Consider the following 17,264-nt stretch of genomic DNA (forward strand, 5'->3'; position numbering starts at 1 on the left):
TGAGTGTGTTTGTATGCATAAGGAACTGAGCAGTGGAACAGGTTTGCTTTTGCAGTTAGGATGGGGAGAATGGGACTTTTTAGACTTCAGAAGCAGAAATAATCAGATAAATTACTAACTACGTATCAGTTTATACATATTGGTAGTCAATGTTTTAGTGCAGTTTAATCAGTATTACTGCCATGTAGGAAACAAAATAAAAAGGGGCAGGATGATAATTAAATAAGGAAAAATATTAAAGATGATGTGTATTGAGCGCTTCTATGAAATGCAGGTACACTTGGATAGGAAGTTAGGTCTTAGAATGAGATATACTATATGTTGTGTGCTACACGTCTTTAGATTTATTAAGATCTCTATTGTTTCCGATAAAAGAAAAATCCACAAAAAATTCTCCTTTCTATTCTGTAGACACATGCACTTAACAATAATGATTAGTTTAAAAATGTTAATACATGGTGTTTGTGCTTGCTCCAGCTTGTACCACTTGCTCATGAACAGTGAAGAGCTGATGATTACCTCTCACAGATGTGGCTTTGAACTTTAACCTTTGGCATTGATGACTGTCATCCACGGCAGGTCACGACCTCTGGAAAACTCCCCTCAGACAGTGCTGGTTGCTGGAGGGGTCCAGTGGCTCAGTCTGGAGCATCTGAGGACCATGCAGCAGGTCCTTGAGAGGTAACACACACACACACACACACATGCCTGTTTGCTTCTACCAGTGCATGTGTTCTGTTAAAGTTATGCCTTGGCTGTTGTTATTTTTATTTTAAAACATAAAATATAATGATCCTGACTGTGCGCTCTGATGTAAATATAACTGGATCTGCATACAGCTTGTGGAAAAGTGATAGAATGACGTATAATGTGTAATTCAAATACCATTTCTTACAGCAGCGCTCTAAATCCTAAAGCTAGACTCTGTCTTAATAAAAACGTAATAAAATAGCCCCTGCCCCTGCCTGCTGAGTGAAAAGTTTATTAAAATATTACGGCTGTGTTCTTTTAGCATAACGTAACTGGTTTCAATCATTTCCCAGAGAGAAGCTGCAGAACATCATGGTGGTGGTGAAGTCTTTAGGAATGGGGTTTCATCTGCCAGTGGACGGCATTCACTCGCTCTCTCTGGTGAGTGCTGAAGAAGCTTGTGTCTGCTAAAAATGGCAATACACTCGAGCTAATCATGACTTATAGTGGTAAATGTAATCATAGTGATGTAATGGTATCAAACTTTTATGTATGTTAAAATATTTTTGGTCTCTTGTTTCAAAAATACAGGAAGAGTGCTTACACATATGTTCATAGCTAGTTTATTCATATCTAACTCTCCTGTTTTATTCAGTACTCAGCAATTCAAGGGCTCTTAGCTCTCTAAAGGGTTTGTACATGAAACCTTCTGTTGCAGAGTTCTGCGTAGAAACTATAAGTGTTTCTCACATCAAGAGAAACTGAAGAAATTTTAAATGTTGCAACATTTTTGTACAAGTGAATTTACTCTGTCCATCTCATTTGATTTTATAGCAATACAATTTTATCTTCATATCTAATACATCGAACTTCATGTCAGTTATAAGCAATTAAAAATAAATATTTCACACTACTACTGATCTACAAGCTTGGAAAGAGAGATTTGACAGAGGATTAAAAATGATCTTTTTGTTTTATATGTACAAAAGCACTTTTATTTTTCAGGAATATTTGCAGTATTTTCAGCACTGTTAAACCTTATATTTCTTCTGCATCTTCCAGAATGGAGTGCAGGACCTCTTCGGCGTGAACAAGAACATTCTGGAAAGTGCAAAGCGCCTCAGGTACGAGGTGATCGACACGTTCAGCATCACCATGGGCCGCTATAAGGAGTTTCTTCAGGGCCGCTGTGCCTGCCATTTCCACGAGGTAAACCTGCAATCATCCGCTCTCATGCCTTGACCTGAAAATTGCTGTGTTTTATAAGGAGCGTGTGGATGTTCCGTAACAAATGGAGATTCAGTGTTGTTGAGGTCAGCAAATGCTCCATGCACATTAACGCCAAAATTATATCAAAATACCTCACATATGCCAGTTACCAAATAAACAAATTAACCACTTATTTAGAGTAATATTACTTTGATATTGTATTGCTGGAGTTATCGTATTAATCTCCTCTAGCGGTGTATAAAATACAAGGAGCCAAAATACACAGCGGTGGCCTGTGTGCTAATGCCGTGGATTTGTTTCTGTAATTATAAAATTATGGGCTGCATTTACCACCCAGAGAGCACATGAGCTGACTCACCATCTTTCAGCGTAAACCTAATTTTCCTGGAACATAAGGCTAGGCTCTACTCCAGTCCCCAGTGTGTGCGTGTGTGTGTGTGTGTGTGTGTGTGTGTGAGAGAGAGAGAGAGAGAGAGAGAGAGAAAGCCGCTGTTCTTCCAATTACCCAGTCCAACTGCTTCCTTTCATATGACAAGTACTTCAAGAAACACAGCCCAATAAATCTAGCTTTAAAGAGCACTCGTGCTGCTTTTTACTCCACTATAAATTGGCCGTCGGATCATTTAATGAGATATTAGCAATTAGGCAGGATTTTATTAGCTTGTAAAGAACAGGTTGGGTGCAGATGAGGGAGGAAAAGTGTGTGAAGTGGTGGATTTTGCTTCCATATGGGTCTAAAATATGGCTAAGCGATCCCTAATACAGCAGAACACACCAGGCTGACTGTAACCCAGTGTAGTTTAACCAGCGGACATCATCACACTGTTTGCTTTGAGACTCGAAGCTGCTTTTTCAAGGAAACCATGTAGAACTGGACATTTCACTTGGATTATAAATGAACTGCATTCAAATATCAAATTCCTGCAACTAACACCACTGCCTGAATAGAAGAGGATTTTTCTGTATAGACAAAGCAGGATTTTTTTTTTTCATCGCAGGCAATCAGGCAGATATTTGCCAGGTTATATGGTGTTACTCGTGTTTATTGACTGTAAATATTTACCCAAGCCAATCAGTTTACACTCCACAGTGTCCTAAAATGCTGCTTCGTCCACGTCAACTGTCACAGCCTCATGATAAAGGAATTTTTAACCTGGGAATGAAACAATGAGAAGCCAGTTGTGCTGTCAGTATACAGTTCAATGCATCAAAAATTAACTAAGTGTTATAACTATAACAAAAGTACAACATAATGGTAGCAAAATGGACAAATAGTGTATGAATAGGTATTAATAGTAAAAAAAAAAAAAATTGTATCAGTAAAAAATATTCTCAAATATCTTGCTTAATACAACAGTGCAGTTGAATTCTCAACTCTGATTGGTCAGAAGGTGTTGATTAATTTTCAATAATTTTCAATTTTTTTTTGTATGGACACTTGACATAAACAGATTAAAAATGTGTAATGTTGATATTGTGACGTTTTCTGTGAGGAGACGTTTATTTAGTATTTTTGGTCTCCAGTGTCACTTTTGTAGCAGTCCTTTTTTTTTTTTTTTACGGCATTGGAGAATCTTCAGGACATGGTCTTTATGCCATGGGAGAGTCTTGAGGATTCAGCAACATGACAAGAACATGTTTCTCAATAACATGATATGCACTTTTTTGACTTATTACCTTCAAAAGAAATAGAAAAAAAAGAGAGGCAATGGTGAGGGAACAACTCTTTATAGCTGTTTTACACAACATTACATGTGTTTTTTATTGAGATTTTTTTTTTAAGTTATTAAGGTTTGAATTAAACCCCTTCAATCTAAGTGAGCAGTCAAACAGGTGAAAAGCTCTAAGAACTCAATAATATAATACTTTTATTTGTTTATAGTTACTTTGACAAGCGTGGATGTGTGATTTCCAGTCTTAGAGAACCAAACACAACCTCACTGATTGGATTTTGATTTAGGTACCACACTCTGCTCGCTAATACCACCCGAGCAAATGGCCTGAACACCGTCTGATCTCATTAACCCCAGCACAATGTTGTCACTGTGTTCCTTCAGGTTGGTAAGCCGTCGCTTCCCACAGTGCCTGCCCACAAAAGGCTGCAGATAGTGAGCCATGCTGGAGAGAGTGTGAGTGTGACTAGCACGAGGCCAGAGCCGTCGTCTCGACCCAGCTCATCCTACCATGTGAAGGGAGCAGTGAACCAAGTGTACTCCGAGATCCTGCTCAGCCGAGTGTGCATGCCTTATATCCACAACGGGACCAGTAGCCAGCGCTGACAGAGACTTACTGAGCTGTTAGCTGGTGTGAATAAAGTGTGTGTGTGTTGGGAGCATGTTGTCCGTCCATCCATAGGATGTATATAATTGTATGAAATGAAGCCATGCAGTGCTCTGCAGAAAAAAGTGTTTTTGTGTGTGTATGTGTGTGCGTGTGTGTGTGTTAAGTCTTCCAAAACGACTTCAGCAGCTGCACCTTAGTTCGAAAGTGTGACACTGGTGGAAGCCGACTGTGAAACCTTTCCACAATGTCCATGTAACGTTCCCAGGATGTTTCTGGAAAGGTTTCATGGTTTCCAGGAGTGCCTTTGATGTCGCACGGCGTCGGATTGTCACTTTTATGGAAGCTCGGGTGACTCTGTGAAGTGTCGCGTTTAACCCCTAGCCTCAAACCTTCCAATCCCTCACAAGTGCTGAGCTGCGTTTATGCCAAAGGTCTTATGAAGATTATGTATACCTCATATTTCTATAGCCCATATATTTTTCTACAGATGTCTTTTATTTCCATGCCTTTAATGGCCAATGTAATATAATCAGTGTAAAATATTTTGCACATGCTGTTTATATATATATATATATATATATATATATATATATATATATATATATATATATATATATATATATATATATATATGAAAAAGCCGTTCAGGTTACTGATGAATATTTCTGCTTTGTCCTGGAATGCTGGCATGCCTACCTTCATTTCCTCACATTTATATTTACACATTAAGGAACATTAACTTTACTGGTCTCTAGAGCAATTGTAATGAGATTATAGTGATTTAAACATGGCATAAATTATTCCTATCCCATCTAGTAGCAATTATAGGCCATCAGGGTTATTTCTAAATGTGGTGAAATCCCTTAATAGCCTGATGCTGTGATGTGGCTGATGTTTGGTCAATGCCACACAGCCAGTGGTCTTCTAGTGCACCTATGTCAACACTGTAGGTGTCAGTCAAACCATTCTTCTTCATCTTTATTTTTAGTTTTATACAGCAATTTAAAAAAAAAAAAAATTTAAATGCACAATTCAAATATTCTCAAATTAGGAGCAAGTACAAAATTATATATATATATATATATATATATATATATATATATATGTATATATGTTTTTTTCTTAATGAGAAGTAAATTCTCAATGTTTCATTTTTGCCAGGATTATGAATGAGGATTGCTTTTTTCATGGTGCAGCCAGTATTTACACTCCAAACTGTATTTTTTTTTCCTTTTTCTTTTGTTATATCTTGTTTTATTTGATTTTAGGAAGAGTATATCTACGTTTAGGAGGAAGGTGAAAGGTATTTTACCTTCCTGAAGTGCAGAAGAATTAATCAAACCAGAGTTTTATTTGTTTGTTTATTTTAACTGGTTCACATCTGGAAAGTTATGTAATTTGTAATTTGTGCTATTATAATGTATGTAATATATATCAATGCTGTTTTTAAATTAAATCAAAGCCAGTCTGAAACCTAAAGGCATTGAGAGAGAAGGTGTGGGTGTCTCTTTCTCTGGTCTTTTATGTCTGGATGTTTCTTTGTTAAAATATATATATATATATATATATACAGTATATAAGAATGTATTTATAGAGATTACTTATCAGAAAAGGTGGACATACAGGTTTTTTAAATAAAAGAAATGATAATTTATTAACTTATTATTCATGTAAGCTATTTCAGCACTGTTCTAAAAGAGTATTTCAGAATATAATAGAATATTAATTACTGAGTTATTATATAGAAATGGGAAAATCTCCACGCCTACTTTTTTCGGTCGTATAATTACAGAAAATATTAATTGAAGCTTATGAATGAAATAATTTAAATCATACAAAATTTGTTTGCATGTTTTCTTCTTACTTGTCCATAGTTATTAGCAATAATAATAATAATAATAATAATAATAATAATAATAATAATAATAATAATAATAATTTTCTGCGCCATGATTGCAGGACTTAATTTCTTTTCTTTTTCTCTTAAAGTGAAAGACACATGTTAATAAGTTTATCAGTCAAGTGATCGCGTTTTCTCTTTCTGGAGGCGCAGTAAAAGGCGCTTCACTCTGACTGCATGCCGTGACAAGCGGGTTTAACCCCTGCCGACCAATCAGCGCACAGGATCAGAGCGTCTTATGAATATTCATATATCTTTTGTCCAATCAGGAAGCGGCAGCGCGCGGCAGAAGAAAAAAAAAAAGTTCAAAGCGCTTTGAGGCGCAGGAGCGTGTATATCTGTGCACGCGCCTGCCGGAGGAGCCAGGATCTGACAGCTGCTGGATTGCATGGATGAGTGCGACATTAAAAAAAAAAAATAATAAAAAAATCTCACCAAGATAAAGGATTACTGATGTGATATGTGATGGAGCTGTGACGGCTAGGAGTTGCTCCATGGAGCTGCAGTCGTCCTGTTAAATGAGGCGGTCATGGAGAAGAGCAGCAGCTGGGGATTACATTTATTCGAGCTTTTCTTCCTCGTCTTGCTCTCGGGTTACCCGCTATGCTGTCAGGGAAGCTGGATGTAAGTAGTCTATAGCATCTTTATTTTTTCTCTGCTGTTTGCTTGGTGCATTGTAGAAGAGCCTACACTCAGGCAGAGTGCATCCTTTGGGTTTTTTTAATCACTAGGCTTTTTTTGTGCACAGGTGGCTGGGCATCACGTCTGTAGGAGTAGTGGAGAAGATGGGCTGCTCTAATTTGCCTCTGTCCAGCAAGCAGAAGGACGTGTGTAAGCGGAAGCCCTACCTGCTGCCCAGCATTAAAGACGGAGCGCGCCTGGGCATCGCGGAGTGTCAGTCCCAGTTCAGGCATGAGCGCTGGAACTGCAGCACCAGCAAACAGCCGGCTGTGTTCGGCTACGAGCTCACCAGCGGTGAGGACATGCACAACAAACCACCCTTTACTTCTCTAGTTCATCATCTCTAAATGCTCACTACACTCTCACAAATAAAGGTACCAAACTGGCTTTTATTCCACTCTAGTACCACTTTAGTACCTTTAATATGGATCTTTTACCTGGGAAGCTGAATGTGCACCAGTCCTTACGGTTTTGCAAATAAATTATTGTCAAAGGTATGCTTTATTAAGGACTCCAGGTGAAAGCTGCATACTGAAGGTACAGAACATGGTACCAAACCTACAGCAAGGAAAAGTACAGTCTGGTACCTTTTCTAAAAGCACTTTATAGACCTCAGATGTATGCTGTGGCTGTCTGATGGGTTCATATCTTATCATAGCTTCCATCCCTCCATCAATCCATCCATCCATCCATTTTCCATACCGCTTATCCTACATCCTATACAAGGTTGCGGGGAGCATGGAGCCTATCGCAGGGAGCTCAGGGCACAAGGCAGGGGACAACCTGGACGGGGCGCCAACCCATCGCAGTTATCTTATCATATCATATCATATCATATCATATCATATACCATCAAAAATAAATTAATTTTAAAAATTCTAGTTCAAAATTTCAAAATATCAAAATATTTAGGCATGCCACAGGTTCATCTTTTTATTTATTTTATTTTATTTTATTAAAAAGTTGTAGCCTGATATTTTCTTAAGATTAAACACAGCTATTGACTATGCAGAAACAGCCTATTTGCAGTGATTTAGCTGCCTCCGTATGAAAGCATCTTCCAGTCTAAATGTCGAAGTGATGTCTCAGTTTTAATCTGAACACTTCTAGATCTTCTAATATTGCATCCTAAATTAAAGATGCATTACGTAAGATTAGTCTTTTTTTTCAATATTAGGTCTCTAATGGTTAGGTGGGTTCGACCTTTGAATGATTCCTGTCTGCATGTTCACGAAGTTCTGCCCCTAGGATCTGCAGTGGTCTGTAGAGTGTCAAACACCAACAAGCATTCTGGCCCGGAAGTCGGGTTTTCTCTATGACTTAATATACTTTTGCTAAAGCCACAACTTAATGCATTGTGTGTTTTTTTTTTTTTTCAATCAAGTTCCTTATATCTTCCAGATTATTTGTACAAGTAAGGAATAAAAATTAACCAGTGCACCTTTCAATACTATATCACGACAACACACCACCAGAGGTTGGCATAGCTTGAGGTGGTGTACTACTTTGAAAAAATACTATTTAGTGCCAAAGTCTATTCCTAGTCTTTCAGTCTGCTTAGTAAAGCTTAATAAAGTTTTCCCTATGTAACCGTAAATGGGTAAAAGTTATGATCCAAGTTTGGGATTTTCCTGGAGGATTTATGAAGCAGAGCCTGAGCCACTTTTCTTTCTTTTTCTTTTTTTTTTTTTTTAGCAAAATGATAAATGATCAACAGAGGAATTGTCTTTGCTTTAATGCTGGATTGTTTATAGGTTTATAGGTCAGTGCATCTGTTCTCTCAAAAAATATTCTAATGTGTGCTTAAAAATAATATTCATGCATTTCCGTACTTTTCTAGAGGAAGACATATTCCATATTCTCACTGCAAAACCATTTCAATCTCAGTAGCTGTGAGCAAGAATTTTTTTTTTTTTAATAACTGTGCCTGGGATTTGAAGTGCTGTACTGTATATACAGAGGAGTGAGAGTCTGTAGGCATATAAACAATGATGGTGTTCAAAGATGAATTTTCTGACATTCATGTTCAAAAAAGTTAAGGTCTACTTGGGGTGTGCGATTGTTTTTGGCATCTACATCAGATTATTTCCTGTTAACAAATGTCTTAAAGTGGACTACTTTTTACTTTTGTGGAACCAAGAGCAAATGTTTGTTGGAAAAATACACAGAATGATATGAAAAAGAGAGGCTGGGGCTGATTTCTCTCTAGCCCAGACTGTAGGTTCATACAGCCTATCAGTGACAGTCATGTCAGATGATTACATAGAGTGAACTTACATAGATTTTTCATCCCCCTTTGCTGATGTGTCCAAAACACATCATCAGCAGCAGTGGTTGAGAAGATACATGTGAAATAAGGTCATAGGTGAAAGAATGAGAACAAGGTGGATCGTTTACTCTAACGTCCTTTTTTCCCCCAAAATTTCTTTGGAGGAGAAACTTACTGTGTTGTTGCTTTCTTTAATCTGAAGACAAAAATTTAAGTTCTGTGTATTCTTTCTTACACAGGTTAAGGTTTTTAATGTGTTTGTTCAACTTTATTTAGCCAATTTCTCATTTGAAAACCCAACCTTCTATTGAAGATATCATGGATGATTTGATTCATTTTTATTTAGCAACATGTACATGGTTTCTACATCAGGAAGTTTGTCTTTCGGACATCCCTGAACATCCTTTAATAAAAATCAGTGCCATTAATGCAAGTAAATGTGTTGGAAGTGGGTCCATGAGGTAGAAATGTATATAAAAATGTGCACAAGTTTATAAAGTAGCCTGATGTGATTCCTCTCTATCCTCCCCTCTTATTGCTTTCAGGAACGAAAGAGACAGCGTTCATCTATGCTATCATGGCGGCAGGGCTGGTCCACTCAGTCACCCGGTCCTGCAGTGCGGGGAACATGACCGAGTGCTCGTGTGACACCACGCTTACAGGCAGCGGCTCACAAACCGAGGTCTGGCACTGGGGCGGCTGCTCGGATGACATCGCCTACGGGATGTGGTTCAGCCGTCGTTTTATTGACCATGCAACAAAGAACGCTTCTGCGCACGGAGATGAGGCCCTGCTCATTATGAACCAGCACAACAGCGAGGCAGGGAGACAGGTGAGAGACAAGACAGATAGTGACCACTGAACTTTTAGGTGATAATCAACTAGAGATTTTAAAAAAACATAAGAAGGCATATTTATGTTAATAATTAATCAATTAGATTGAGTGGCATTGGGTATATCTGTGCTTTGCTTTTCACTAATATGAGTAAATATGTAAGACACTGCAGGAAATACTTTCTTGCCCTAAATGATAGATTCTCAACCCAGAATGGTTTTTGAACATACCCAATATCTAGGGATATTTCTGGCAATGTCAAGTTTTCTGGGTGGTCTGGGAATATTTTTATATATTGTTCCTCCAACATTTTTAACATTTCAACAACGTTAGTTTTTTGTTTTGTTTTAAATTAAACCGTCTATGATGTGTGAACAATGAGCCTACATTCCAGTAGCATTGTGGAGCAAACCAGTATTACATTGCAGGAATGTTATTTTTGGTATATTACATCCCTAACCTTTTTAGAACTGATTGAATATTTATTAAATGTTCTCAGTCAGCTTGGAATTTGCATAGTTCCATGTTTCCAGGTAGTGCTAGCTTTTCACTGTCAAACCCTAGCTAGTCATTTCTAAGCTGCTCGCTTCCCACAGCCCTAACTCTACCCCTAACCCTTTGTTGGATGTCCCTGTGAAAGTATGGATAAGATCCAGAAATGTCCTGGAACATCCATACAGGTATCTTGCACATGGGCTAAAACTGAAAAAGAACCCATTTTAAGACAGCAGGATAAAAACAATAATAAATACAGATTACTTTAACTGCAGCAATCTGTCGGCCGTTTTATGTCTGTTTTTCTGAATCTCTAACAAAATGCAAATTTTCCATTTGGAAGTTAGAAGGCAGATTTGCCTGAAAACAGTTTTGGTCTAGAACTATAAAGCATCACAGAAACAGTGCTTAGAGTCGAATGCAAAGAATCAGCCAAAGAGGTCCACCAGTATTTCAAAAGAAAATCTCTTTCTACTTTCTACTCACTTTTTTCAAACACTATATTACTATATTTCTCTATAATCATAAATTTGTAAAGTCATAACGCAGCTTTTACCAGCCATTTAGCAACTCCATGAAACTCCTTAGGTCTGAATTCCTGACAAATCTAAATTTAACAGATGTTACCTTGAGAATGAGACCTAATAACCATCACTGTGATCTACCTGCACTTTGTATTCATTTGTTTTCGTTAGCATTTACCCGGGTTGTATCATCAGTTATTATGCTAGCTAACCGACAGTAGGAATAAAGCTGCTGTTAGTTAGCATTAGCTAATGTTTTTCCACATTCCTTGGTTCCTTGGTGAAACCAAGGAAGTTTATACTTTCATTTGAGTGAAGAATTTGAAGCTGTAATTCAACTTTTATGAGAGTATTTATTTAGATGAGTAATTGGGAATTTTTTCTTTAACATCATTGTCAACCCCCATATGATTCACAAATTCACAGCTTTCCCGCTCTCCTTTGCCTGCTGGGGTTAGAGTTCGGAAAAAAGAAAGTGTGTAAAAGTGTGTAAATTCCTCTGGTTATGGACATTTATTTTACTGCTTTGCCTGAAGTACAGGATGTCTGTTCACCGCAATGTATTGTGTAAGATTTGGCTTGAAGTCCTTCTCTTAGTGCATGTGTTTTCATTGCTGTTTACAATATATCCGAGACCTGAATGAAGGTCAGTTCATACCGGATGTGTCACATCAAGTTGAGCTCACATGCCGCGCGGCCCGTTTCACTCGTCTTCTCTAACTGCTATTTTGCTTGTATGTGTGAGAGTAAAGTGTAAACTCCATTGAAATCAAAAAACCATACTTTCTATACTCTGTGCTTTTTATTTGAAATCATAATCTACAAAGATGTAATGACCGTGCAACCTGAGATTGCATAACAACACTATGATTTTATAGCAACAAGGGGAAACATCTGTCTGATGTGAATTCAGGTTAACTCTGATCCACTAACATCAATCATGTCCTCTTTTTTATGTAGGCTGTAGCCAAGACAATGTGGACGGACTGCCGCTGTCATGGCGTCTCAGGCTCCTGTGCTGTAAAGACATGCTGGAAGACCATGGCATCCTTTGAGCGTGTAGGCAACTACCTAAAGGACCGCTATGAGAATAGCATACAGGTGCTAGACCGCACCAAGCGCAAGTTCCGTCGCAAGGAAAAGGAACAGAGGCACATGCCCATTGGCCGGGAGGAGCTCATCTTCCTCAACAAGTCACCCAATTACTGTGTGGAGGACCGGCGGCTGGGCGTGGCCGGGACTCGGGGGCGCCGCTGTAACCGCACTTCTGCTGGGCCGGATGGCTGCAACCTGCTGTGCTGCGGACGGGGATACAACACACACGTGGTGCGTCATGTGGAGCGCTGCGAGTGCAAGTTCATCTGGTGCTGCTACGTGCGCTGCAGACGTTGCGAGACCATGAATGACATTCACACGTGCAAATAGAGGGACGAGCCAAGGACAGGGAGATATAAGGAAACATGGAAAGAGGTGAAGTTTGACTGAGGAAATGGAGATGATATGGGTTCTACTTTTACCTCCTTCCCTGTACACCTTTGCATTTCATTTGTCTCAAAAGCTTTGTTCAGTGGCGCCTTCACATGCTTGAGTAGCTGGATGGATTCTCAGGAAGCTGATGAAGTATTACCTGAGTACTGAGTGTTACTATGAGAACTGATGGCTGAAGTGGCTTTGTGATAAAGGGATAATCTCATCTTCTTGTAATGAACGGTTTCCTTTATAAGACTTGATCATAAACACAAAAAAGAGCATGGACAACATAACAAGCCAACTGAGAATCCAAAGAAAAAACTCTGGGATCCCATGTGGATTGGATTCTAAAGTGGGATCAAGTCTGGTCAAGTTCAGATTATGGTCAATTATGTTTGTTAATATTCACCTAGACATTAATTCAGCCTCGAATTATACTCTTAAAATTGTTTAAATTCTTCGAATTGTTCTTAAAGGGAGCTCTTAAAGGTTTTATGTGGAACGCTGCAACGGAGTGCTTAATTATCATAGAGGCTAAAGAATCAAAGGTACTATGAAAAATACTGCAACATCATGCTTATGATAACTTGTGAGTTTTGAGTAGTTTGAAATGCTTATATGATTGTAAATAGTCTGCTAAATGATATTACTTTTCCAAAGACATACACTATTAGTATTTCTTGGATAATCCTTAAAGGTTCTAAGTAGAACTCTAGTATGGAGGGTTTCCCTTTCATAAACAGTTCCATGTAGAGTCCCTTTAGAAAGCTAGAACAATTAACAATCCAAAGAACTATTAAAGAACCTTTTTTCTAAGGTTAATTTTTCCATGCTTGAAAAAAATTAAATCCAGAACCCCTGAGTTCTTCAGGTTCTGGAGAATGCTTTAAAAGTTCTATGTGAACCCTGTAACAGAGAGTTTCCCTAGTATATCTGCCTTCAGAAAGCTAGATCCATTAACCATCTAAACAACCACTTTAGAAAAAAAAGATTCACATCCATCATTGTATAGGGTTTTTCTGTCTTCGTTCTATGAGTTTACAGGTTTTAAGAGCTGTTTCACAGGGGGATATAACTATTAACCATCCAGACTTATAGGGTTCTTCAGTCTTGTCCTTCTGGGTGAAACTTTAATGGTTCTATCTAAAACCCTCCAATGGTGGGTCTTGCTTTCACAGAAGGTTCCAAGTAGAAGTGCCCTGGAGAGATAGAACCATCCAAACCATCCAAACCATTGAACGGTTAACCATCCAAACAAGCAGAGCAGAACAATCTTACAAAAAAAGTGTTAGTTGTTCCACCATATTAGTTTTTCAGTCTTGTATTTCTGAGAGAACATTTTAAAGTTCACTAGAACAAATTGGTTCCCTTTCAGAAAAGGTTCCAAGTCAATCACCTTTAGAAATCTAGAACTGTTCATGATCCGAAGAACATGTGACTAACGCTTTTTCTAAAAGTATAGCATTTTGCATGTGGAGCTGGATGTAGAACTGAAGTTCTCGCACATTAAATGATGTCTTTAGACTCCAGCCTCATTTGTATAATGACATGTAATAACTTTCTGATGATGCCTGTTCCTTTTGCCCCACTCCTTAGAAAGGGTTGTGTTTGTCCCTCTGAAAGAACCCTTAAAGGTTTTGTGTAATACCCTACTTTTCAGAAAAGTTTGCAAGCCCAACACCATCCAAACAACTCTTGAGGAACCCTTTTTATATAAAGAGTTTCCTTACCGTCTGTGCTCTTAGCCTTTTCCACATGCTCTCTTTCTCTACAAGAAGTCCTGATTTGTTAGAAGTCACAAACGTGTGCCAAATACCACAGGTTTTTTCGTTTAAAAAACAGCCCTGAAAAGCTAACGCAAGTGACACTTTAGCGAAAGTGACACTTTGTTCGAGCTTCCTCAAGGCTCTTACTGAACACACTGGCAGCTGCTTATTGTCTTACACATTTGAATGCACTTGTGAGGGAATTTTGTCTGTGTCTGGTTTGTCGTAACTGCTTCAGCCATTTTCTGTCAGGGAGCCTCGTGTCAAAATGAAATCGCTGTGTCGCTCAAGAGTAAATGAGAAACTCGAACTCTGTGCAAACACTTTTCCACCTGCAATCCAATAAATCATTTAATTTGGTTGTGTGCTTGAGTTTTGTTTTTTTAAATATCACTTGTTTTCTAGACTTTACATCCATGGTAGAAAGAAACCTCTAAACAAGATGAAATCTGTCTAAAGCCCTGGTGTGAGCTAAATCTCAGCCAATCGTAGCTTGTTCAGCTAATAACAAAGCCTTCGATTGCCTCAAGAATTTATCTATTCCTTGAATCCCCAAGTTTAAATTTAAGGCCAGGCTCAATATGAGTAACTGGGCCAGGGAGCAAACCCAAGGAGGAGGCCTGGATGCAACACACTCTGGAGACACATAATTCAGATAAATGAGTCCACACGGCAGTATCGGTCAATAAAACTAGCCAATTACACAAATGCTTGCCAAGTATTCTTTTCTCTCATTCCTTCACGCTCATCCTTATCCTCACAGATTTAGGTTTATTATCCAGTTAAAGGTAAGGTATGCAGTTTTGCTCTTTTGTAATGAAATGGAACTCTTTGCTAAATGTACTGTGTAGCCACAAAAGGTTTCCTGGCTCAACATTCCAAAACATTGCTTTTTTTTTCTTGCAGACGATGAAATATAATCCAACAATTACCAACATAATGGGATCATTTTCTCTTCCTAATTCTTTAATGTAATAATTTAACATCTTAGCGTTAGCCCAAGTAACTATGTCCATGCACAAATTCTCTTTCATTCAAAGTATGCAAATTAGTATAAACCAATGCTGCGGAAGTGCTGTGTGCGCCAGTGTGGTGTACACTGCATTACTTATTGGTTGGACTACGCATATACAACATTTGTGGTTAATTTGCCCCATGCTGGTTGGTGGAGACAATATCAATGACTCGCTCAGCCCATAGCTCTTGTGTTGTAAACTTCTCAGTGGTCTATGATGAGTTGTCAACTGGCTGGCTGTGATCCAGTTGGGGAAAGTATTTCAGTGGACTGGACTACATTTGAAAATGTACTTTAGCTGCAGCGGAACTGGAAAATGAAGCATGAAAAAAAAATAAAAAATGGCCATTGTTTAGTGACTCTAGTTTTCTAAACATGAACCAGGTTGGCTTCTGTAGCAGAGCCACTGTTGTAGCCAATCTGTTGTAAATTATTTAGCTGAAGACAGCTCATCAGACCAGAGACTAACTACAGGGCTAGAGACATTAGCTCAGTAAGGGGAGACTTTTCACAGACTTTTATAGATTTTTCATTTTATTTATTCTCTCTGGTCTGACTAGCAAACTCACGACATAGCTTGTTTAAAAAGCATGGCGACAACAAAAACTGAATGTTTAAAGATGATTGGACAGGTAAGCATGCATTTCTTCTCCTTGCATCAAATTAAAAACATGTCCATGGAGCTGGTGGTAATGTGAAACACCAGGACAAAGTGAAATGAAACTTAGAATTGTCTTATTTATAGCCATATACTAATCACTAATGCTTAAGCATTTAAAGGTAACTGTTGTCATGCTAGTTGCTTTTCCAGACCTTTGTAAGAAAGTAATTTTGTGCAACTGGCATTTTAGTTGATCTAAGCATTGAGTTACACGTCCAACCCAAGAGTAATGCTCCTTTCAGGGCTCCATTTCCTAGCACTCTGTATGGGGTTTTACAGCTTGTAAACATTCCCAGAAGTCTGTGGGGGCTCATATTAGAGTCTAGTAGTGCTGTTGAAGGCCTGATGGGGTTTGGATTAGTCATGGGCCTACTTTGCCAACATTTCCTTGCTAGTATTAATTGATCAGCCTGTTTTAACCCGCTCACAGTTCCACCTTATAGAATATCATAAGGTAAACCAAAAAAGTAGATGAATTTCACTTTATGTACAGTATATCTGTTTTCCTTTCTTATTTATAACAGGACAATAATATTTAAATAGTACTTAGCAAACTAATTAACATGCTCCGTTTGCACAGTTCCAGCAGATACCTTTTACTGTTCCTTCCTTATCATCAGTGTTAGCATTTTAAGTGAAGTAGTCCTTCAACCCAGTCTGATGCTCTTTGTCTCCATCTACTGGATTTGCAAACATGCTGGGGAAGGGTTGCCATGCCAGCTGTTTTCCCACAGATCTGGGTTACTTTTGGCTTGCTCTGAGTTGATTTTTCTGTCCATAGGTTGGGTGTTTGCTGTTTTGAGTATATTAGATAAATTCTAGTAATGTTTTTATTAATGCAAAAAGTAAATGCACAGTTTACATATTTACATCACCAATGCTCATTTGTAGTTATACTACTTTCTATTATTTCACAGTGATAATGAAGACATTAACACTATGAAATAACATATGGAGTTATGTCAGTCACCAAGAACAGTGTTAAGCAAATCAAAACTATTTTTATTTATAATTTGTATTATTGATACAGCTTTGCACTCTTGGCATCTTCTCACCCAGCTTCATGTAGGAGTTTCACCCAGGAGGCTTTTCTTAGCAGCACGTGTTGAGTGATTTATTTATAAGTTCTAAATTAAAAGTTCTTGTTGTTTGAGTAAATAATGTAATGTTTTATGATTTAAAAAATGTGGTGTATTAGCAGGTGAAATTTGATACAATAAATAAATTTGCTATATGAATAATCTGAGACCTTGATGAAAGAACTGTTCCAACAGCATTGATTTAATAATGTTTATTAAAAATTTTATCACATTATTATATATGTTTTCTGTTACAAGTCGCAGTGATACTCATGATTTTGGAGTACCAAATTTAGATTTTGGGAATTAGATTGACCATTTTAGTTTTACTGACCGTTGGACTAGTTTTTGGAGTAATTTGAGGGG

At 38.0% G+C, this 17,264-nt stretch overlaps 2 protein-coding genes across 4 annotated transcripts in view; both read left to right on the top strand.

Annotated features, from left to right (window-relative positions):
- cped1 (cadherin-like and PC-esterase domain containing 1) overlaps window positions 1–4,777 on the top strand; it is a 69,032-nt gene extending 64,255 nt beyond the window's left edge. For 2 of the 3 annotated variants that reach the window (XM_026922684.3, XM_026922685.3), the window contains exons 18-21: window positions 580–681; window positions 1,044–1,131; window positions 1,753–1,899; window positions 3,978–4,777. In XM_026922684.3, the coding sequence (XP_026778485.3) occupies window positions 580–681; window positions 1,044–1,131; window positions 1,753–1,899; window positions 3,978–4,199 (559 nt within the window). In that variant the 3' untranslated portion in view covers window positions 4,200–4,777. Of the gene's footprint in view, window positions 1–477; window positions 682–1,043; window positions 1,132–1,752; window positions 1,900–3,977 lie in introns of those variants that run through there. The other variant, XM_053241686.1, reaches the window with a different exon arrangement.
- Window positions 4,778–6,142: 1,365 nt separating this feature from the next.
- wnt16 (wingless-type MMTV integration site family, member 16) lies at window positions 6,143–14,502 on the top strand. The gene is made up of 4 exons (XM_026922767.3): window positions 6,143–6,727; window positions 6,852–7,078; window positions 9,599–9,885; window positions 11,868–14,502. Exons 1-4 carry the CDS (start codon window positions 6,633–6,635, stop codon window positions 12,330–12,332), a joined length of 1,074 nt encoding a protein of 357 aa, XP_026778568.1. The 5' UTR covers window positions 6,143–6,632; the 3' UTR covers window positions 12,333–14,502.
- The last annotated feature ends 2,762 nt before the right edge of the window (window positions 14,503–17,264 follow it).

This window comes from Pangasianodon hypophthalmus, chromosome 18 (genome assembly GCF_027358585.1).
Source record: "Pangasianodon hypophthalmus isolate fPanHyp1 chromosome 18, fPanHyp1.pri, whole genome shotgun sequence".
Classification (NCBI taxonomy): domain Eukaryota; kingdom Metazoa; phylum Chordata; class Actinopteri; order Siluriformes; family Pangasiidae; genus Pangasianodon; species Pangasianodon hypophthalmus.